This window comes from Anabrus simplex, chromosome 1 (genome assembly GCF_040414725.1).
Source record: "Anabrus simplex isolate iqAnaSimp1 chromosome 1, ASM4041472v1, whole genome shotgun sequence".
Classification (NCBI taxonomy): Eukaryota; Metazoa; Arthropoda; class Insecta; order Orthoptera; family Tettigoniidae; genus Anabrus; species Anabrus simplex.
In genome coordinates, this window is record NC_090265.1 from 1,365,610,435 (window position 1) to 1,365,635,096 (window position 24,662).

General features: G+C 37.6%; 1 protein-coding gene across 1 annotated transcript in view; it reads right to left on the reverse strand.

The window, feature by feature from the left end:
• The window catches only part of LOC136859096 (uncharacterized), a 209,582-nt gene that overhangs the window by 18,551 nt on the left and 166,369 nt on the right, over positions 1–24,662 (reverse strand). The window contains exon 6 of the mRNA XM_067138672.2: positions 13,806–13,986. Within this exon, the coding sequence (XP_066994773.2) occupies positions 13,806–13,986 (181 nt within the window). The remainder of the gene's footprint in view (positions 1–13,805; positions 13,987–24,662) is intronic.

Here is a 24,662-nt window from a genome sequence, read left to right on the forward strand (position 1 = left end):
TTTTTGCATCTGGATACAGTCTTACCGTGAAACACACCAAATGAAATTTCGAACTGGGCTATATTTTTTAACCACTCATGACTGGGATGTGTGAGGCCTCCTTTTGAAATAATCGAGATCCTGTAACAGGTCTCTTCTCGCACGACATTTTTGTCTCTTTCTTCGTATTTACTGTATATCGGATCACAGATACTGTATTATTTCACGAGCTTCGAAATATATTCAGAAATATAAGTTATTCGCACATAATAATGTTAATGTTATTGGATTTTACGTCCTACTAACTATGTTTCTGAGCACCTTCACCACCGGACTGAGACAGGATCGAACCTGCCAAGTTGGGCTAAGAAGGCCAGCGATCTACCATTTGAGTTGCTACTCAGCCCGCCTATTAGCACATAACAATAATTATAGAAAATATGATTTTCATTCAGTCATTTATATCTGACACCTTTTTTTACCATACGAGCTTTAATAATGGAGATATTCAAGAGTTTATTACAAAGTGTTTCAATAACCAAGCATTACTGATGAGGAAGTATTGTTATGCCATCACAGTAGCAAACTAACTGGCTATGATGGTTGTTGTCGTTATTGTCTTTATAATATGTGAAATAATAATAATGTTATTTGTGTTACGTCTCACTAACAACATTTACGGTTTTCTGAGACTCGAGGTGCCATAATTTTGTCCCACGGGAGTTCTTTTACGTGCCGACAATTTATAGCACCACACACGTTTCCGTAATATGTTGACTGCATTTTAATCAATACAGTGGTTCTACTTCAGATACTGACAACACGAACACTGTTCACGTAGTGAACCACTATAAAATTATTATGCATCCGTGATCCGATATACAGTAAATACGTAGAAAGAGACAAAAATGTTGGTCGCTCGCTCGCTCGCTCACTTGCTTTCTTGGCTTACGCTGCGTGAACCATTAACGATAGACCCCAAGTGTAAGCGTACGAAATGTAGAACATAGAATCCTCTACAAAAAAAAGTCCGCGATGGCACATACCTATTTCCAACTGGCTGCCCTCTAGAAGCGATTTTATGCTACAGCCCGCGGTAAAAAATATAACTTCTTAAAATTAAATAAATATTTCGATATTATCCTCGAGTTCCTCATCAAAATAAATTGTTTGACCTCCTCCAGTATTTTATAAGGATTACAATAACCTTGTCAGGACATTATTTGCATGAATGGTTCAGAAGTTATGACCATTTTAGACTGTAGTGGCAATACGTGTCAGCAGGACGGGCGACCGCTGTCTCATATCACATGACGTCACGCAGAAGACGGACAGGGAGAGAAACAAGTGAGCGCGATGCGGGAATAGACCCCTCTGCCTCCATATGGGGTTGGCGTCAGAAAGGGCATCCAGCAGTAAAACAGGACCAAATCTACAGGTGTGACACAGCTCGCACCTGTGACCACATAGGTGTGGGAAAAGCAGCAGAACAAGAAAAAAAGAAGAAGACATTCAAGACAAATCCCAGTTTCCAACGAATGCTAAGTGAAGTTCACTTTGCAGATGACAAGCAGCTTTTGGAAGTAGATCTTGGTCAATTTGAATTTGTGAATAACTTGAACGTTTTTTGCTGTCTCATGACATTTTTATACAACACAATGTTAGAAGTTGAAAGCACAAATACCATATTAGAACTGTCACATTTTCAAAAAATGATGTGTAAGGACAACACAATGCTGCCTGGGTAGAGCAGAAAAGTAGTGTACAATTATGTTGGTGCTGGAAATGGAAGTGTAGTTGCAAAGCTAAGAAAACATTCAAGCTCATGGTCAGAGGAGGGTATGTTCCTTCAATAGTCTTCCATGTAGCAAACTTTTTGAGTTTCGGTAACTGGAAAAATCTGCTCATTGGGCCTAAACCCAAACTCCACATAGAGTTGACTGACATGAAATGAGACATTCCACAAGTTACTAAAGGTTTGGAATGCGGAGAACAGGGACACTTGATAAAATAAAAATTGCAGATGGCTTGAGCAACAACAGTTAGGCTTTGCTACTGATGAATAATAAGGGAACATACACAGTGCGCTGCATCAAGACAACTGATTTTCTTTCCCACCTAAGCATTGAGGTCAGCCTGGTTCAGTTAACTTGTGATGTGTATTGTGTTCAGAACTACAGTATTTGTAAGTTATTGTTTGCCATATTCTACTATCATTGCGACTTGAGGGAAAAAAGTAGGAATTCAAGATTCAGGTAAGCGTGGTACGTGTGTGTGACATTGTTTGATTTCTGAATTTGTGCTCAATTCATATCTTTTTCTGAACCCTTCAAATTTAAATTAACCAAGTTCTACTGTACTTACCATTGGGAAAGGTGGACCAAAAGCACAACATGGAGTGAAGTGGGTTTTGCTGCATAAACAGCACTTGCTTCGAATGTAAGTATATCTGATCGCCTTAGGCCCTCCACCTACAGCTGAGAAGAAATTGTTTCATAACAATCCTCAGACAAGCTTGCTCTTGTACACTTTCAATGCTGGAGTGGGAACCAAACACAAAGACTGGCCAAACATTATCGAAAGACATGTTGTAAGCAGGGAAACCAAAGATACATCAAGACTGGTTCGTTTTACTAAGTAATTCGCAGAATATGTGAATGTATAGTAAAGGGACGGTAATCGACACTTCAACAACACCACCACTGCCACGTCATTTTCCCTCTCATTTCCTCCCAACTCCACTGACGTCCCCCTGTAATGACCTTAGATAGTTACTGTCAGTGACTGGATAGATTCTGGTCTACCACTAAGCACCAGTACTGACAGGGTTAGGTTAGAGTTCAATTACAGTAGTGACTTTAATACTTATCATTAGCATGAAATTTGCTGATAGTGATGGTTAGGTTTATTATTAGTGATAAAATTAATGATAGCGACAGGTTACTGTTTGAAACAAAATTAATGGTAGTGACAAGTCAGATCCCATCTGTCAAAAAACACTGTATGTGATGAAATTCACAAAACAAATCAATAATGTTGATCACTGCAGTATCGATTGAACGTATCTTCTATGGTACTGCTAAAAAGCTCATTGGAAGGGGTGGTTAAGGGTAATATTGACACGTTTGTTAATAACTGATTTTATCTCTTTTTATCTCATGACTGGATAGATTTTGTGGCTTATCTTTCATCTTCATTATAGACTTAAATGGTTTGATGTCCTTCAGTGTTCAGCCTGCAAGCCACCAAACAAGTTAGCTACACAGTTTGGGCGACATAGCTGCAAGCTTGCATTTGGGAGATAGTAAGTTTGAACCAAACTGTCAACAGCCCTAAGACGGTTACCTGTGGTTTCCATTTTCATACCTTAATTAAGCCCACAGTCACTTCCTTCCATGTCCTAGACCAGGGCCTCTAAAACGCCCAAAATCTCACGCATGCAAAAACTGATATATAAGTAATAATAATAACAACGTAAACGTTTCCACCTTTTCAATACTAAAATATATTCACAAAATTATAAATTACACGGTACTAGTTTCGACCCATCTAGGGGTCACCTTCAGCCGTATTGGAGCAAAGATCACTTTTTGCTCCAAAAGTAGGAAAGATCATAATACGAAGATAAAGTTTTAATTCAAAAGGTCAAATTGGGGCAAATATTTGTTTATACGAAGGGAAGTTAGGGATTGGTGGGAGATGTTCAATAAATTTCCAATTTCTTTTAAATCATTTAAGAAATGGCTAGGAAAAGATCACTTTTTGCTCCAATACGGCTGATGATGACCCCTAGATGGGTCGAAACTAGTACCGTGTAATTTATAATTTTGTGAATATATTTTAGTATTGAAAAGGTGGAAACGTTTACGTTATTATTATTACTTATATATATTATTCTCAGTTCAATACGGACCAAAAACATGAAATTCATAACCATTAATGCAAAAACTGAGGCGCAGAAATCCTGTGCACAGTGCATCAGCCCCACTCGGCTCAGATTTGGAGCACTACGGAACAAGAGAGGAAGAGGGAGACAGCGCTATTGCTCCAAATCAAGGAGCGGGGATCTGCACTCTGGTCTACCAAGTGAAGTCGTCTTTTGTACCTTGCACCGCGCAATGCCCTGATGCATGCACCCACAATTATACTAAATTCCTTAGAAAAATAGTATCATTCAACTTAGCTTCTTTCCACATGGGATATTCAAGCTTTGCATGATTGATAACATACCATAGTTCCGGTTTTGTTGCTACCAAACGTACGGCATAGGTGATTAAAAAGCACCTTTGGATGAACTAACTTCATTAACCCATTGATTCATCCAATAATTTGATGAAGATCCAATTTTCGCTTTGGACAATTTTAGTTAAATATGAGATAATTATTATTGTATTCATGTAAAAAAAATTGGTTTTATTTAATGTACACATTTTAAACCCATGTACACAGCATCTTAAGAAAAACTCTTTTACAAAAAAAAAATTCAGAATAAGATCATTGTGTATATTATCAAGTTCAAATGTTTCACTCAAACAAGGCCTTGGACTTGACCTTAAGATTGTCAACAGGCTGAAGGTGCCCAAAAAGGACGGAACATGTACCTGAAAAGTGTATGTAATTCATGTAGAATTTAATCCCTATAAACTGTGAACTGTATTGAATAGGTGGATATAGTAAATTTTATTCAAGAATTTTACTGATAAGTGGTACGTTCCAACTTGTCAGTGGAGAGATGGCGTGGAATGACATCAGTAGACGAATAAGTTTGAGTGGTGTCTTTAAAAGTAGGAAAGATCATAATACGAAGATAAAGTTTTAATTCAAGAGGTCAAATTGGGGCAAATATTTGTTTATACGAAGGGAAGTTAGGGATTGGTGGGAGATGTTCAATAAATTTCCAATTTCTTTTAAATCATTTAAGAAATGGCTAGGAAAACAACAGATAGGGAATCTGCCACCTGGGCGACTGCCCTAAATGCAGATCACTAGTGACTGATTGACTGAAAGGCATACATCCATGTAAGTCTATAATGAAGATGAAAGATATGCCACAAAATCTAGCCAGTAATGCCTGCCCGTACTGTCACCACTCCACTGACAATGTAACCCCCCCCCCCTTTTGTAATCTCGGCCATCTTTGTCATATGAAGTACCGATGAGTAGAAAATGCATAGACAATTCCAAGGGCGGTGCAAGACATATAGCCAGTTCCGAGGACATGGATTTATTCACCAGAATATGAACCATTCAACTGAGTTTGTGCAACCTGATGATCCTGAAATCCACACTCAAAACATCAAAGGGTTGTAGATACTGTTGAAAACCAATGTCAAGAGAGAGGGAAGGAGAGTGATACTGATTATTATTTATATGCTTGAGTTCTTGTACATCCACAGGCATGTAACACTACATTTAACACACTTGCGGAAATTATGAAGATTTCCCTACGTAAAACGTCTAGGCATATCCAGTGCAGTGGTGGAGAGTGAGGGAACAGGTAGCAGCAGAAAGCAACCAATGAGGAGAGTGTGTGGAGCTGAAGTGGTCCTCATTCTTCCCTCAGGCAATCCATGGCTTGAACAGGGAGTAATGCCACTTGCTGGCAACCCTAACAGTGTTCCGTGCCATGGAAGAGTGGCATCAATATTGTCAGAATGATAATTATCAAAGGGACACACAGAGTAATTGAGAAAAGATCAGAAAGAAGATGAAGTAATAGTATTAGTTCCAAAATCCCATACCACATCCATAAACTTGGAGATATTTTGGGAAAATGTTGCAGATTTTGGGCTGGGAAGACTTGGATGTAAGGAGACAAGCTGCTTAACTAAGTGGAACGTTTTGAGCTCTCAGTGGTAAGATGGTTTATAATTACATTAGTGAACGAATAAGCGTGAGTGGGGTTTCTAACAGTAGGAAAGGTCATAAAATGAAGATGAAGTTGGAATTCAAAAGGACAAATTGAGGCATATATTTGTTTATAGGAAGAGGAATTAGGGATTGGAATAATTTATCAAGAGAGATATTTGATAAGTTTCCAACTTCTCTGAAAGAACAGACTGTGCAAAGAACTGTTAGGGAACCTGCCACCTGGACGACAGCCCTAAATGAAGATTAATGTAAATGCTTTTAAGGAAGTTGAACAACTTGAATCTGCAAAAGATTGCCTGCCCAACTGTTACAGGAAAACACTACTATACTATTACTTCATCTTCTTCCTGATCTTCTCAATTACTTAGGGTCAAAACTCCGTGTGGATTAAGCCCTGTTTTATGGCCAGATTCCGTTTCTGATGCCAGTCCTACGTGGTAGGATGCATTCACTATTGCGTGTTTCTGTGCTGGTTGGTAGTGTGACGTGTTGTATTTAAAAGAAGATGTATATTAAGACTATCACAAACACCCAGCCCCCTGAGCTGGGAGAACTAACCACATGTGGCTAAAATCGTAGCCTCGGCTGGAAATTGAACCTAGGGCCCTCTGAACCAAAGGCCACTACACTGACCAATCAGCCAAAAAACCAGAGTATAGTATTCCAGGACAATCTTCTACACATTCTGGATTACACACCACTGGAATATACTCAGCTGTAAAAAAAATCTACGACTGGAATGATCAATGGGTACATCAGAACTGATTTAATAGGAACAATGCAGTCCTAATGACGGTAATGAAACACCATAACTATCTTCTCCAAGTATGAGAAAGAAAAAAGAAAAAACATGCCTCACAAGAGCTGAGGAGCTGTGCCACAGTGCCAAACTACGGATACTGACCCAGAGCTTGAAAATCAAGTGCTGACAAGACAAGGCTAACGATATCCAGGCACTCATGGATCAATATCTTGTTGATCTACTCTAGAGAATGGCAAAAAAACTCTATGAACCACAGTGGATCAATACAATACCACTGTAGTTACTTGACGAAATATCAGAGATAAGTCTCCCATAAAACCCTAGCTAGGTGGGCAGAACATCTTTCGTTAGTGCTGACACACAATCCCAGTCCACCTTGCCCTTAACCTTTCAACATCTGTTAAGAATATCTTATGATCTCCTCCTTGTTCATTATATTGCTTACCTGGATATTAGTTCACCTCTGGAGCGTAAACAGCGCTATTAGCTGCCACCCTCAGTGGCTCTGGTTTGATCCCAGTACTGCCAGAGATTTAAGAATGACACGAGGGCTGGTATGTGGTGAAAATGCAGCTCACCTCCATTGGGGGTGTGCCTTAAAAAAGCTGTGCACCCTGAGATGAATACACAAGTTTACTTTACCTCCATCATCATTTCATCCTCATCATCACGACATGCAGGTCGCCTACGGAAATCAAACCAAAAGACCTGCACCAGGCCTCTCTCTCCAGAGGCCAGATAATTATAATTATATTATATTATATTATATTATATTATATTATATTATATTATATTATATTATATTATATTATATTATATTATATTATATTATATTATATTATATTATATTATATTATATTATATTATTTATTACTACCTGAATACTGTTAATTTCTAACATATGAACTTGGCTGTTCATTTTATAAGCACTACTGATATTGACAGCATCCAAGGTACCCTCAAGATATTGTATCCTAAGATCCCATGTTATCTCTGTAACCTATTCAGATTAATGAACACCATCCATGACAGAAATAACCAATACAGTACACAAAATCTACACTTCAGATTGCCATACGTTGTACTGTAAAATACAATACATCTATCCTCTGTACAGCATCACAGCTTTTTTAACACATTGGAGATGCCGCTCGTAGAAACTACGGGCGTGCTATTTCATTGCTGCTGACAGAGCTTGGAGAATCCACAGGCATGTTTTCACTAAAGCTAAAAAATAGTAGCTGCCATTCCAGCGAGCTGTGACTTCACTAGGATACAGTCAAATGCTTCTTTAAGTACAAAATGTACTAGATATGAACATAACTCGGGAGCTCTTCATTCAAGACATTGATAACACAGCCACGTTCCTACATAACCTGGGGATGCATCATCGTTGACTCTCAGCTGTGAAATGGGAGGGTAAGTTTTTTTTTTTTTGTTTTTTTTTTGCTTTACGTTGCACTGACACAGGTAGGTCTTATGGCGACGATGGGACAGGAAAGGGCTAGGAGTGGGAAGGAAGCGGCTGTGGCCTTAATTAAGGTACAGCCCCAGCATTTGCCTCGTGTGAAAATGGGAAACCACGGAAAACCATTTTCAGGGCTGCCGATAGTGGGGTTCAAACCTACTATCTCCCGAATACTGGATACTGGCCGAACTTATGCGACTGCAGCTATCGAGCTCGGTGGGCGGGAAAGTACTACGGTACATGCGGAGAGGAAGAGTGTGTGTTCGAGATGCAGGCTTGTTTGTGTAATTCTTGTGAATATTTAGCTGTCTAATTCAAGTGTACTAAATTTTGACAACGAATCCATAATGAATATTCTTATGGAAGACACGAGTTCTGAAAATGAGGATGAGGATAACAATTACTCACTAAGTAAACATGATGATACTGGCACTTCAGGCAAGTAAATGTAGATAATGAGCTAATTTCAAATTGGTGTGAAGTGCAACGTAGTTTTATACCGCTTCCTAAGAATGTGGGTGTTTCCCGTGTACAGATGACAACCTGCAGCAACTCGATGCAACCCCATCGTCAAACAACGAACAATGGGAAAGCAAATTACTGGTTGTAAACAAGGATACCGGTGCCAATTGACCAATTAGGTTAGAATCTGTATTAGTGTGTTTCAGTAGATGTGTCCACAATATTAGAGATATTTCAAAATATTAACCGAACTGGCATCCATAGCTGCGTCAGATTTTTTCTTTGTTTGTAAAACTTGCTAACTTCATAAATTGTATTTAAAAATTGCTGCGCTTTTATGATAATTAAAACTCATTTTTGTGTAGAAGGATATTATGTGATCTTCCTAAATATTCCAAAAGTTGTTATAATCATGGCTTACCCTAGCGTTCAAAACATTTCAAAACCCATTAAAAACCCTGCAATTTCTGGAAGGTAGCACATTCCAATATGGCCGTCTCCAATGTGTTAATACTTTTAATCTTCCCTGATTTATCTTCACGGTAACCATGTCACTGGTTTCTAAATGCAGGCATCTCTGAATGCCCACGTCGTTGCTGAGACGATGTCTCGAGTTGCTCCAAAGTCTCGGACTCCTCTGGAGAGTCGAAGTCACCTTGTGAGCGTTATTATTATTATTATTATTATTATTATTATTATTATTATTATTATTATTATTATTATTATTATTATTATTATATAATTATTATCATTATTATTATCTTCCCTGATTTATGAACTCTGCCAACATTACGTCTTTAAAAAAAAATCTGACGATTTGCTTCCTGGATGCATAAAACAAAAGGCATCAATTACTGAACAATTCATCTGAATAATATGTTTGCTAAATCATCTCATTTTCTATAAGCCACTGTTGTTATTTTGTTTTAATCTTACTAATTTTATTCCCTTGTAAATTAATTAATTTTGGCAACATTTCAGATAATCAGACAAACTCCTTGTTAAACCTCAGTGTAGTCACTCACTGTAACCAATTTAACCAGTTTCAATGTTCGTAATAATTATGGTTAACCCTCGCGTATTATTTTTATGTACTGTAATTTATGTTTACAATGTTTAAAAGTGTATGTTCTTCAGATTTCAAACTTCAGATCTTAGTTTGATTTTCTCTTCTTCTTTATCTGAAATTATTCTGTATATTGTTTACAATGCAGATGCTAAAATAAAGGGACTCGTTACCCTTAGTGGCAAATTCTAACCACTAAATTAAAACTACAGCTGTAACTAACTCCCCAGGACATGCAGCTCTCTGTATGAATGATGGACGATGGATTCCTCCCGGGTAAAATATTCCAAAGGTAAAATAATCCCCCATTCGAATCTACGGGTGGGGACTACACGAGAGGGGGCAATCATTAGGAAGATAGATCTGACGTTCTGCGAGTTGGAGCATGGAATGTTAGAAGTTTGAATCATGGTGGAAGGTTAGAGAAGATGAAAAGGGAGACTGATAGACTAAAGTTTGATGTCCTTGGTATAAGTGAAGAGCGTTGGCAGGAAGAGCAGGATTTTTGGTCAGGCAACTACAGAATTATCATCACAAAACCAAACAGGGGAAATGCACATGTTGAATTAATAATGAATAAGAAAATAGGGTAGCAGATATGTTACTATGACTAGTATAGTGAAAGGATTATTGTTGTCAAGACAAACACCAAACCAATGCCTACCACAATAGTGCAAGTCTATATACCTACTAGTTCAGCGGATGATGACGATGAAATTAAAAGAATATATGAAGAAATAGATATAATACAATTTGTAAAAGGTGACAAGAATCTAATTGTGATGGGAGTCTGGAATGCAGTGGTAATCCTAGGAAGAGTGGGTATTATAGTAGCAGAATTTGGATTGGGACAAAGGCATGAAAGGGAAATCCAGCTGGTTGAATTCTGCACTGATCACAATTTAGTCCTTGCTAATACTTGGTTCAAACACCACAAATGATGGCTGTATACGTGGACAAGACCTGGAAGGTATCAAATAGACTTCATTATGATTAGGCAGATTCAGAAACCGGGTGTTGGATTGCAGGAGTGGACGTGGACTCTGAACACAACTTGTTGGTCATGAAATGCCATCTGAAGTTAAGAAATTGAAGAAAGGAAGGAATACAAGGAGAGGGGATCTTGACAAATTGAAAGGAAAGAGTGAGTGATTGTATCAAGGAACATGTTGCACAAGGACTGAAGGAAAAGTCTGAAGGAAACATGAGAGGAAGAATGGACAGTCATGAAGAATGAGGTCAACAGGGCTGCTGAAGAAATGTTAGGAAGAAAAGAAAAACACCTAAGAATCAATGGATAACTCAGGGGTTACTAGATCTGATTGATGAACAACAAAAATACAAGAATGCCAAAAAAAAATGAAGAGAGCATAAAAGACTACAGGCAATTAAAGAATGAAATGGATAGAAAGTGCAGGACTGCTAAGGAAGAATGGCTGAAAGAGAAGTGCAAGGATGCTGAAGATTGTATGGTCCTAGGAAAGGTAGATGCTGCGAAAATCAAGGAAACCTTTGGAGAAAGAAAAACTAGGTGTACGAATATTAACAGGTCAGGTGGAAAACAACTTCAAGGGAAAGAGGAGAAGGCAGAAAGATGGCAGGAACATATCCAACAACAAGGTGAAGGTGTAGATGATATGGTTTTGGAACAAGAAGAGACTGTTGATGCTAATGAAATGGGAGACCGAATTTTGAGGTCAGAATTTGACAGAGCCTTGAGAGACCTAAATAGGAACAAGGCACCTGGAAACGATGCCATTCCCTCTGAATTACTGACTTCCTTACGAGAAGCTAGCATGGCAAGGTTAGGCCTATTCCATTTAGTGTGTAAGATTTATGAAACAGGAAAAGTGCCATCTGATTTTCAGCATAATGTTGTTATACCTATTCCCAAGAAAGCCGGTGCTAACAAGTTACTGTGAAATCTACCACACCATAAGTTTAGTATCACATGCCTGCAAACTTTTAACACGTATTATTTACAGAAGAATCAAAAGACGAGTTGAAACTGAATTGGGAGAAGAAATGCAGGAACACGTGAAGCAATCCTGACAAAGTCTGATCTTAGAAGATCGAATTAAGGACAAACTCACGTACATGGCGTCCATAGATCTAGAAAAAGCATTCGATAATGTTGATTGGTCCAAGCTATTTGAGATACTGAAGATGATTGGGATCAAATACCGAGAAAGAAGAATTATCTACAATCTGTGTAAATATAAGTCTGCAATGATAAGAATCTAAGGCTTCAAAAAAGAGTCAGCAATCCAAAAAGGAGTGAGCCAAGGCTGGTGTTAGTCCCCCCATCTTAATGTTTATATAGAACAGGCAGTAAAGGGAATCACAGAGGAATTTGGGAAGGGAATCAAAATCCAAGGAGAGGAAATCAAAACCCTGAGATTTGCCAATTATATTGTTATTTTATCTGAGACTGCAGAAGATCTAGAGAAATTGCTGAATGGTATGAACAGTCTGGGGTAAGAAGTACAAAATGGCAATAAATAAGTCCAAAATAAAAGTTATGGAGTGCAGCTGGACGAAGTTACGTGTGCAGGTAATATTAGGTTAGGAAATGAAGTCTTAAAGGAAGTAGAAGAATATTGTTACTTGGGTAGTAAAATAACTAACGATGGCATAAATGACGAGGACATAAAATGCAGGCTAACACAAGCAAGGAAGGCCTTCCTTAAGAAAAAAATATTTGCTCACTTCGAACATTGATATAGGAATTAGGAAGATTTTTTTAAGACTGGAGTGTGGCATTGTATGGAAGTGAAACATCGAGAATAACTAGCTCAGAATGAAAGAGAATAGAAGCTTATGAAATGTGGTATTACAGAAGAATGTTGAAGGTGAGATGGATAGATTGAATCATGAATGAAGAGATACTGTATCGAATTGGTGAGAGGAGATTGATTTGGCTAAATTTGATGAGAAGAGATAGAATGATAGGACACATCTTAAGACACAGACTTGTTAAGTTGGTTTTTGGGGGAAGTGTAGGCACTAAGAATGGTAGGGGTAGACCAAGGTATGAATATCACAAGGAAATTAGAGCAAATGTAAGGTGCAGCAGTTATGTAAAAATGAAAAGGTTAGCGTAGGAAAGGGTGGCATGGACCGCTGTATCAAACGAGTCTTTGGACTGATGACTCAAACAACAACAAATTAAAATTAAATTTGATTTGCAATTCATTTGCTGAGTTGTGTCCAAGGAGCATCTGACCTATCAAATGGAAGAGAGACTGTCACTCCCATAGTTCTGAAATTAAAAATATTGATGCCCGGTTTCTGGAACATGAGATATAGAACCTATAGCGGTAATGAATGGTTAACTTGTGTTTTAGCATTACATGAACTTAAGTAACACCTATTGGTTCGATACATCGCCTGCTAACTTAGAGGGCCCTGAGCAGGAGATATCCATTTGTTAACTTTGTGGGCGCGTGCACAGTACTTCAGTATCGACAGCTAATATTGTGTTAGTTAAAAATTTTTATGGCTTTGACATCATCTTCCGGTAAGGAACGGACAGGTTATATAATTATGTTAATTACCCGATATTTATCATTATACTGTGGTCAAATAATGTTCATATTTTGGAATAACAGGGATATGTACGGTATATTTATATAGCATAATTCATTAGAAATCCTCAATTAATGTCAAATTCTTCTGACTGTCCTTAAACACTACGAACCTGACACCCATGTCTGCAAGAACTTGTCTAATACCAATTTCTCACTGCATGACAAAGAGGATATAACAGGAGCTGCATGGAAAGCTCAAATGTGATGCATTACATGTGCATATGTAATTAGTTTTTATAAATTAGGTCTAGAAAGAATTCAAGAAGTTGGAGACAGTTCTGAAAGTTGCAAAGTGGAAGGAGGTACAATGATCCAACATAGACTACTGACTTAAGATCCAAGTAATGATGCATGTAAAAGGTTCTATGTTTTCAACATCATCTTAACTAGTATATTACAAAATTCTACCAGTTCTTTTTTATGTTGCACTGTACCTCACCTTGTCAGTTTTTTAACTGGAGTGTTTCTAACAAGAGAAAGTAAATAAATGAACAGATTTTATTTATGTGACATTTCCATACATCTCTTTGCGTAAATTAAATATTTGTAATTTCACAGGTTACATTTGGTAAATATTTTTGTACATTATATCTCACAGAGACTTACCCCATTACATATGCGGTAATGTTGAATCATTTCTTCAAGACTGAGAGCAAGAAATTTGCAATTCTTGAAAAAGCAACTGACATACCCTTTCTCTTCCAGAGCAATATTCCAAGAGACCTTGTGGACTTTAGAATATGCACGTTTTCTAATCAAAACCTGACCTTTCTGGCTTTCAGTTTTACTGCAAATAAAATAAACATGAGTAAGAAAGTAAAAAAACAGAACATAGCAATATCATGAAAATAAATATAACAAACAATACACAGACAAGCTCTATGATTCAGTAGTACAGACCATCAGAAATGCATGACAGAATTTTAGCACATAGCCTTTAACCCTTTTTGATGGAAGGTGAGGTATGAAATAGGTATATTAAAGAGGTCTGTTGTAACAAGTAAGGAATCTTATCAGATAATTATCAACAATAATTGTTCACTGTAAGTATTACGAATACCTCAGCACAATACCAATACAGTTTGTCCATTAATAGACACTTTAAATTTTCTGGCTAACTCATTCCTGGTTGCCAGCGTTTCGCCCCAGTGTGCTAATTTTGGACAAATATTTCAGGTTCCCTATGGGAATCAACATCTATATCATCTGATGGCCAGGCAGGCATCAATTTTTGAAAATGATTCAAAGTCTATCATAGTGCATTGGCACTGCTGGTGGCTTCAAGTAGCCTATGCAGAGGCCTCTAAGGTATGTACTAGCCATATGCCTTGGTAGATGTGCTATTTACCAACTGATGAGCCCAAATTAACACACTGGGGCGAAACGCTGGCAACCATGAAAGAGTTAGCTGGAAAATTTATAAGTCAAATAACGGACCAACTACATTGGTATTATAAATTCACTCATTTGGGACAAATATTTCAGGTTGCCTATGGGAATCAACATCCATATCATTCATTACCTCAGCATAGTTTGATAGAATTAATGTTCACTATTCTGCTTTTTATTTTAATATGGTATTTAATAATTGATTGAACTTTTATCATATACTTCTTATTCATTTCTCACACCCTGGTGGGGTTGTGGATGTAAACTGTTTCACACATAATGAACTTGGCATATTTTAAAGCCAGTTGCCCTTCCCGGCAAAAACCTTGTGAAGGGATGTATTCAAAATTGCATATTTCTTTGGTGGTCGGTAGTGCAGTATCTTGTGTGAAGAGGAGAGCTACTCATTCAGAACAAATATTTCAGGTACCCTATGGGAATCAATACGTATATCATGAAGAGGAGTGTATTGGGATGAACACAAATATCCAGTCCTCGAATCAGAGGAATTAACCCGTATGCACCCGTAAGCGGACTGGTACGCGCTCGAGCGGCTGGGCCAGGACTCCACAAGCGGACTGGTACGCCGGGATGAAAGTTCGCATATTGGAGACATTTGTGACATCTGTTAGCTTTTTCCAGAAACATTTCTAATTTAAATCTGTTCTTGGTGTCTCAAAGTGTCACCAGAGTGCTCTCGTATGCTTCTTTGGCAAAGAGAATTGATTAAAATATCGATCGAGAAATTTGTATTCTGTTGTTGACAAGATAGCTGAGAAGGAAGTTGCTTGCTCACGCAAAATGCTCAGTAATAGCGAAATTCAAAGCATATTTGATGTTTTAGGCTCTGATTTCAGCAGTTTTAGTGAGGAAGAAGTTATTAGTGATCCTGTGCATGAATGAACACAAAATATATCACCCGAGATCTTTTGCGTAATAATATCGTACGACATGGAATGCCGGATGAACTTTCTCCCGCCCCTCAAGATCCAATTGCGACTGCCGGATTTGAACCTACGATCTTGGTACCTGGATGTGAACATTTTACCACTGATCCTCATACTGAATCATAATAATAATAACAATAATAATAATAATAATAATAATAATACGCCGAGTGAGACATACGGCTGTAAGTTCGTATTTGGGATATAGGCTCGAATCACATCATTCGCTTACTCGTGATTTGTTCCCATTAGTTCCTTATTTCCAAATCAGGTAAATGTTAGGCTCATGTCGTACTCGTTTCCTATTATTTCCTTATTTCAAAATCAGGCAAATGTTAGGCTCGTGTCTTATAATTAAGGTCATAACCCGCACTAAAGAACTTTCGAGGTGAGATAAGTTAATGAAAAATTTAAGAATTCAAGGTTTTTTTTTATAGGTTATATTTCTGCATTGTTCTGTTTTTTGTGTCATGAGCATTAGTGTGGAATTTCTCAATAATATAAAACAGGTCCCGTGATAATACGTGCAGTCTATCACCCACTATACTGTTTTAACCGAAAGCTTGCAACACCCATGTTGCATACTAAAAAGTTGGCGGATTCCTAGCAATGTCAGAGCAAAGGGCGGGTGGGTGCATATGGGTTAACCATAACCCGACCTGGCTAGGGATCAAACCTGGGATCCTCTAAATCGAATGCCTCGATGCTGACCATTCAGCCAAGGAGCTGGACATAGAACTTTTCTTCTTGATGATTCGAACTTTATTTCTGTGAATATTTGTGTGAAATCTCTAAGAGAGAGTGGCAAAAGCGGATAATATTCATGCTCGCCAGTACCCAGGGAAACATTAGCAAAGGGCAGGAGTCGCACTCCCGAATGATGGTCGTGAGTGAGCCACCCGCCCAAAGATCAATGTAAAGGAGACGCGTTAGAGAAAAGCTTGCTTTAGGCAGAAGGAACTGAAACAATTCTTCTTATCCTTCTTCTTGCAAGTAGTATACGCAACTTCATTTAACTAGGGGACCCGTGTGAGAAATCTCACATGTTCATATAAAGTATGTGGAGTAGCCCCCGGGTGAACTACTGGTGAACTAAGGAATACGCAAATCAGTACATTATTAGACAGTCTTACTTACCACTTTAATGTAATCTTTGATTTTTTAACATTTATGGTATCCACTTAAACGGAAACAAATGCAAGTGCATTATTATACTGACGAATGTTCCGGAAGTAATTTTTGGTTTTACTATCATTCTTTTCTTAAATGATAGCATATCATAAGGACATAAAACAGGCGTCCCAGCAGCCAAAATGTGATGTGGACAGCAAGGATGGTGCATATTTTCCTACAGCAACAGTATTTGCAAATCACACACTTCGTACAATTTCTTTAAACTCATTTTTTTAAAGAAATTACCAATATTTAGGAAATGAGAGTGCAATTCGTCACTGCTAATGTCTATTCTTCTTTTGAATGCTCATTTGTCACAATCGGTTACTTGTGAGCACCACATAAGGGATCTATACTACTGAAATAATATATATATATATGATAGGTAATATTCTTGTAAACTCCTACAGCATAATTCTACTCCCTCTTCGACAAAATTTTTGTTAACAAGTGTTTTCTTAACGTCGCACCAACACAGATAGGTCCTATGGCAGCGATGGGACAGGAAGGGGCTAGGAGTGGAAAGGAAGCAGCCATGGCCTTAAGTTATGTGCAGCACCAGTATTTGCATGGTGTGAAAATGGGGAACCACAGAACACCATCTTCAGGGCTGCCGACAGTGGGGTTCAAACCCACTATCTCTAGAATACTGGCCACACCTAAACGACTGCAGCTATCAAGCTCGGTTCAAAAATAATTACATACCATAAATGATAAATTACATATTATTCTTTGCAACTGTCAGCACAAACATCTATAACAAATATGCGAATGTGTAACCCGAAGAAAAAACAATATATATTTTAGCACTTAAAATTGCTGCTAAATAGGGGAGACAAAATTATTTGCATTCTGCTTACACGTTTATCCAACCATCCCGTTCAAAAGAGACTTATACCAAGCCAAGGAAGTTAACCAGGAAAATAAGAGCACTTATGAACCAAGCATCCCATATCTGAGCGAGAGACATAACATTCATTCAGATAACTGGTCTGTGATGGGTCTGCTATTTGGAAGCAGATGCAGTGTACCGAAGCATACAAGGGAAATCTTGAAAAAGCTTAGAATCCCGCACATGACACTGGAAAAAATGATAGTGGATATTTCAAAAGATTCAGTGACTATTTTTAATCACATATACTACTCCTAAATGATAAATCATTTACCGTTTTCTTTCTTTACAATATTTTAAATAGTTTTGGTTATCATCCTCTAAATTGTAAAAATTCAGGTTGGTGAACTGATATCTCTTGAAAATACTACTACGCTCAATAGATTGTAATTATCATAAGCAATAATATGATTCCCATAACTACAACAACAAAAAATGAAATAACAAGCGAGGTATTAATTCTTACATGCCTTTCCTTAAAGTGAATTACATCTGACATTACAAACATAAAATTGAGATAGTATTATTTTTTGTAGCTTTGTGCAAAAAATATATAAAAATTGAACTAATAAATATATAAACCTGAGGAAAAATAAAAGTAATATTAGCGCTGTACATCCTTTACAATTATAGGAATTAGAATTATATTTCCTAAGAAACCTAAAATCTGCTTTATTAATATGATGCAACTATTGCAAGCAATAATATGGCACTAACAGCTACCAAAACAAAAAGTGGTACAGAAATGCTGATTCTAGACAATGACATTAGCATTACTGGGTACAATGAGAATGCCATTCATGATTTCCAGAGATAAAAAATTTCTTCTCTCTTGCACAACAACGCCTGCCTTATTAACCCTTTGGATGCCGACCCATAAGGTCATCATATGCATAGAATGCCATGCAAGTTTCAATGGATTTTCCATTACTGTACAAAATTTGTTATTTATGTCTCATTTTAAAAGATATGGAGGTCAAATTTGGTATATGAGCTTGATATACTCCAAGGAATATAAACATGTGACTTGCATTTCAAAAAACAAAATTTTGAGGAATATTGTGCACAAAAATTATATCGTTTTTTTATTTAAAGAAAGGAAAAACATAATTTGAAATTAGCACATTTTACACTAAATCCAAAGTGACTAAGTGAAGACATTTCATCTTAACTCTTATCTGGGATGATATATACCAATTTATATTGTTAATGTAGGTCTATTTTCCAATTTATAAACTAATTTCCAAAAACATTGAACATGTGGAGAGAAAGACACCAACAGTGTAACCTGTGAACGATTGGATATTTTATGAATTTTGGGAGAGTAATAGTAATTATTTGAGAGAACTGTGTCTAATAGCTGTATTTGTTACTACAGAACAGTTCAGAAGATCAGAACAACATACAAAATCAAGTAATAGTGTCAGGAATGAAAGTGTAAAGAACAGATTGAAATATTCTATGGGTGGAGCATCACGATGAAGTAAGCCTACATGTTTTGGGCCTGGGATTTGATAAAAATGGTGGGGATGGACAACATTACTTTCAGGGAATATGCATTCAGTCCAATAATCATCTAATTCACTGTCACTGACATTTTCATTAGCACTGTCACTATAACTCTTTGACATTGCACGAAATGTTGTAAGCCCATTAGCCAATGGCACGACTTCATCATCCTTGGTGCGCTATCTGAAGACCCCAAAAACATCATAATCATCACTTTCGCTAAAATTAGAGTCGCTTACATCTCCAAAGCACCCCAAAATTCCTCAATTTCTTCTCCCGAATTAGGCCTACGTGACGACATGCCTTGTGATAAATGTACTATTTACAACTTAACTATGACCTAAATAAATTGCTAAGTAACTATAAATACAGTAGAAATAATAAACTTAATATATTACGATAAGTAACTCAAATGCGTCAATTAGAACGTAAAATTATTGAAAACAAATCACAACACGCGGACATAAACAAACAAGGAGGCTGCCATATTGGATCATAGACGTCAAGCGCTCACAATCGACGAATAAACTAGCAAAAATGAAGCTATGTCAGTGCCATCTAATGACATAAGAAGGAATTACGAACATTCTACCTTCTTTCTACTTGATTTGTGGCGCAATCTAGCGCTTTATTGCATAACTACACCACTTATAGAGGGTGCCGATCGAATCGGCATCCTGGCATTTTTCGTACAGAATGTAAGTGCTGATGCATTGGCACCTTGGCACTGTAAGAGTAAAAGATTCCTTCACTGGAGATACTGGTGGCTGGAATACAAGAACTCTCTTGGTCAGCAACGATAATTTTAGGTATTTATGTTCATGTTTTCCCCACCAGAAAATAACTTTTTCTGCGATATTAACATCAATGGCTGCATAAATGTGTCAGCTGACTTCATCACTCGCTACAGGAGCCGGAAGCTACTTGTCAAAGTCACGGTTAATTAAACTGCTTTCCTCCAGCGATTCTTTTGATTCATTTTCTTAAAATGACTTAACGTACAAGTTACAATAATATGGTTATAGTTTTACAGTTCTTCTATATATTTTTCAGTCTACATGTTTTAACAGTCTTATTTCCTGAAATATCTCTTCCGAGATTAAAAAAGAACTTCTTTCACCACAAATGACAAAGTTGGCCACAGAAATGTTTCTGTTTTGTGGGTCACTGTCACCTCCAGCTTAAGGGGTATGAAATAAAATGCTCTTCTTTTCAGTGTCCACACAGCCTGAAACATCCCACAGTGGAATTAGCAGGTATACGTCTTAATTAAGTTTTACAGATATATCAAAATCTTTCTGTTTAAGCAGACACTTGCCTGACAATCACCTTCTGTTTCTTCCAAATGTTTCAACAGCTTCCATTGGCAAAAGAGAATCATGAGCACAAAAATTTTCTCTTTCCAGTCTCTCTGTCACTTCTTTAAAAGGTCTCAGAAAACACCCGTTGGGCATGGCCTTCACTGAAGTCTTCCATTATGAATACTTTCTTTTCACCGACTAGTAATATTTGTATATTGTCGTACTGATTATTAAGGGACTCCAGCATTTTAACATAGCTATTCCACTTGGTGTCTGTATTTTGATAGTCTATTTTTGTTTTTCTAATGAGTCACAGTGCATGTTGATGCAAGTATGTAATGGACTAGCATAACTTGGAAACAATTCTCTAAACCCATGCGCAAATAGTGAAAATATTGAGCTGGATTAGTAGGTGGTGGTATTATTACTATGACTTGTGAGGTGTGGCTATAAACAGTGGTATTTCGATTTATGAAGTTGTTTACGTCAATTATTATTATTATCTACGTAGTTATGTACGACATGTTATCAGTAAGGACTTTTCGTATCATTTATTATTTGTGTGTTGTATGATCTGTCTTGTGTAACAGAACAAGTGAGGTTATGTCATGACACTTCTGCTGTATGTTTATTAATACTACTTTACTTAATGTAAGAATCCTGTAAATACGATGTATAAATTCCATGTAATGTTGTGCAAAACAGGGCGTCTAGAACAATGCACCTTTGTCCTGATGTCACTCGAATTTTACAGAATGTTCTATTCATTTGTATATAGGTTATTGGAGAGTCAAGAAGATGTTATGTCATACTATTCTGGAAACCTGGCCAAGCAAGGTATGTAAAGGACAGTCTTGGGTTGTTTAGTCTAGTTGTTAGCAAGAGTCGTTAGTCAAGTTAAGTATGTGAACTTGTGATCTTGTCAAATGTTCCGTAGTTGGTTGACATGCTAATGTGGCAGTCGATTGAGTTCAAGATAGTGGTTCATTTGATGTGCAACTATTAATGTGTATATAATTTGCAAATAAAACAGTGTACACAATTGACAGCATCTCGTGTGTGCGTCTTTGTGAATATGATAAGTGGCGACCGTGACAGGACATGAGAATAATTTTCGGTAGTGAATAAGAGTGTAAGTGGAAATAAGAATAAAATGAAAGTGATACTGGAAAATATGTCTGTAAAACAACTTCAAGACAGAACGGCAGTAAGAGATCATTGAAGACACGGCTACGAGAAGACTTCATTAAAAACATGAAGATCCCGAAACGTTTTTCATCAAGGTGGATGAACAACCGGACTTGTCATCAAGAAGAGGAGGTAAATATGACCACAATGTGTTCCAATTTAATGAGCATGATAAAGACACTAAATAGCAAGATCTCCAGAGGTAATTGGACCTTAACAAAAGAGATTTCACCTTAACGGAACAGATTACCGACAACAATTTGAAAGTAAATGGCAAAATTTCACAAGTTAATTCCACCTTAACAGAACAGATTTCCAAACAAATTTCGAAGGTGGATGATAAGATTTCTCAGGCTAATACAGTTTTAACAGGACAAATATCTGAAGTGTACAAGCAGGTTTACAAAGTAGAACAGTGCCTGGAATTAAAAATTTCAACTGTAGATGATAAAATTTCACAGATCAAATCCCAAATTAGCGAAGTCACCAACCAATTAACGCAGCAGATATCGGACTTCCCGTCAAAACTGGAGCAGGCTGAGCAGATTGATAGTAGGGTAAGCCAGCTGGAAAGGGACATCTCAAACCTCGAGAAGGAGTTGGAAATCCAGGTTTCCAACATCAAACAACAGGCTGAGGGGAAAATTTCTGCCATCGAGGGAAATTTTGGAAGCCGTATCACTGCCGTTGAGAGAAAGTTTGGGAGCCATACTTCTGCCATTGAAGGAACGTTAGAAAACCGGATTTCGATCATCAAGGGAGATCTTCAGAATATGAGAGAGACCATCCTTCACACGGTAGAAGATTAATTCGAACAGGACCTATCACCGCACCTTCAACCCCCTCAAACTTAACCAGCAATACAGGACACCTAAACCCAAGGGTGATTAAAGAGAGCCTTCCGGAATTCCACGGGAGACTGGAAGAGAACCCAACTAACTTCTTCGAGGGATCGGTCAGTCTACTAGGAAGGACTAATCTACTGGAGAACATCTTCGTTCAACTAGTCACACCACAGTTAAAGGGGCAAGCTGCTACTAGGTAGAATAACTTGAAGGGGTTGAACTTAAACTGGACTGATTTCAAGAGGGAACTCCTTGCTAGTTTTAATTCTGAAGGGGTGAAGAGCTCTGTGAAAAGGAAGCTACTGACTGATGCACAATCCACAGCATGAGAACTAGCACGTACCTCCTCCACAAGTTAGCAAATTATACCAGTGTGGAAGAACGAGACACCTGAAGAACAAATGCCTAACTTTGGCGTCGGACAAAACTACGTCCGGCCCCTTCTGGACTGAGAGGGGATGGGACTGGGAACAGAAATGTGCCTCAAGACCTGACAGATAAGCAGCCCTGGTCAAGTAGGAAAGGGATTGGGCAGATTGTGAGCAGAACAGACCAACCTCGCCCAGGATAGGCAACGAGAATTTTTCAGCCAAACTCGACAGCCAAGCAAGCCACTCATTCGTAAATGGGACTGTTGCCAGATTACTACCGCCTATGAAGTCTCACCATCTCGGAAGGGTAGTGGGAGCAGCGGACGTGGTAGCCTATTCCACCCAAGTACAGACTAACCTAACCGTTAAATGCATGGACCAGCCTATTGTAGTTAACGTTGCAGTGATTCATAACCTAATACCTGACATTATATTAGGTCATGACTTTTTGGCAGAATACAAAGTGATCCTAGACTATGCAGCTCATGAAGTCTTTTTGGGAAAAGACAGACGTCTAAGGGTTGCTTGGCACGATGGAAATCTCTGGATTCGCAATGATGTGGAAGATGACGTACACCATGTGAAGAAGAGGAGCTGAGACACGCCTTAAAGGACTTTCCAGAAGTCATCACCAATAAAATAAGACAGACTACCACTGTAACGCATACCGCCTGAATGCAGCACTTCCTCACCCATCCAGCAACACATATATCCAATCAACCCTGATAAGTGCAACTTTGTCATTCAGAAGATTCAAGAGATGGAAGGGCAAGGTCTCATCAAACCCTGTACATCCTGTTGGGCTTCGCGTATCGTCCTACTGAAGAAGAAGAATTGGGAGTATCGACAGTGCGTGGACTTCCACAAGTTGAACGAGAAGACCGTTAGTTTCCAGGTTATAAATTTCATTTTTTGTCCGTACTGAAGATCTACTTGTGATACAAATTCTTATAATTTTATTAAATACCACCTATTCAACACATAATAAGCTAATGAGGACTTACATCTTTATTAAAGTGTTAATATGGTACATGTTTCGCTCCTTTTTGTGAGCATCATCATTTATTATTTACCTGAGTTTTGATAAGATCGTGAACATATTCCATTGAGCTAAAATATGCTTTGTAAGCATGAGTGACAAATCTTATAATATTTTACAAGTCTTATACAATAAAAATTATATCTTTAAGTTAAAACACATCTAAAATCTTAGTGTTAACATTTTCCTTTAAATTTATTGACGAAATTCATCTGTTGAACATCCTATTTAAAATCATTTAAAAAAACCTTTTGAGATCTGGCTAATTGTATTGATTAAGTATTACTTGACCTGTGTAATTGTTACTGAACCTTTGTTAACTATATAAACGATTTTATGCAGTTGATAATTGCCTATATTATGAACATTTATCTTGTTCTCGATGTTACTGGAGTAACACTTGTACAAAATGTATTGGCATTAATCCTATAATGTCAAGGAGCGCAAATGGAACTACAAATAGTTCTCAAAAGGCTGTGAGTAACCCTAGACAATTAGACAGCAACAGGAAGGATATATCAACAAGCTCAATTTGGAAACAAACAGTGTTCATTCAAATTCTACTTCACATTAGAATATTTTCATTTTACCAACAAGTTCCTTCAGAAATAATACTGATGTACTGACAACGTAGGATTAATGCCAATACATTTCGTACAAGTATTACTCCAGTAACATCGAGAACAAGATAAGTGTTCATAATATTTTATTTTTTTTGCTAGTTGCTTTACGTCGCACCGACACAGATAGGTCTTATGGCGATGATGGGACAGGAAAGGCCTAGGAATGGGAAGGAAGCGGCCATGGCC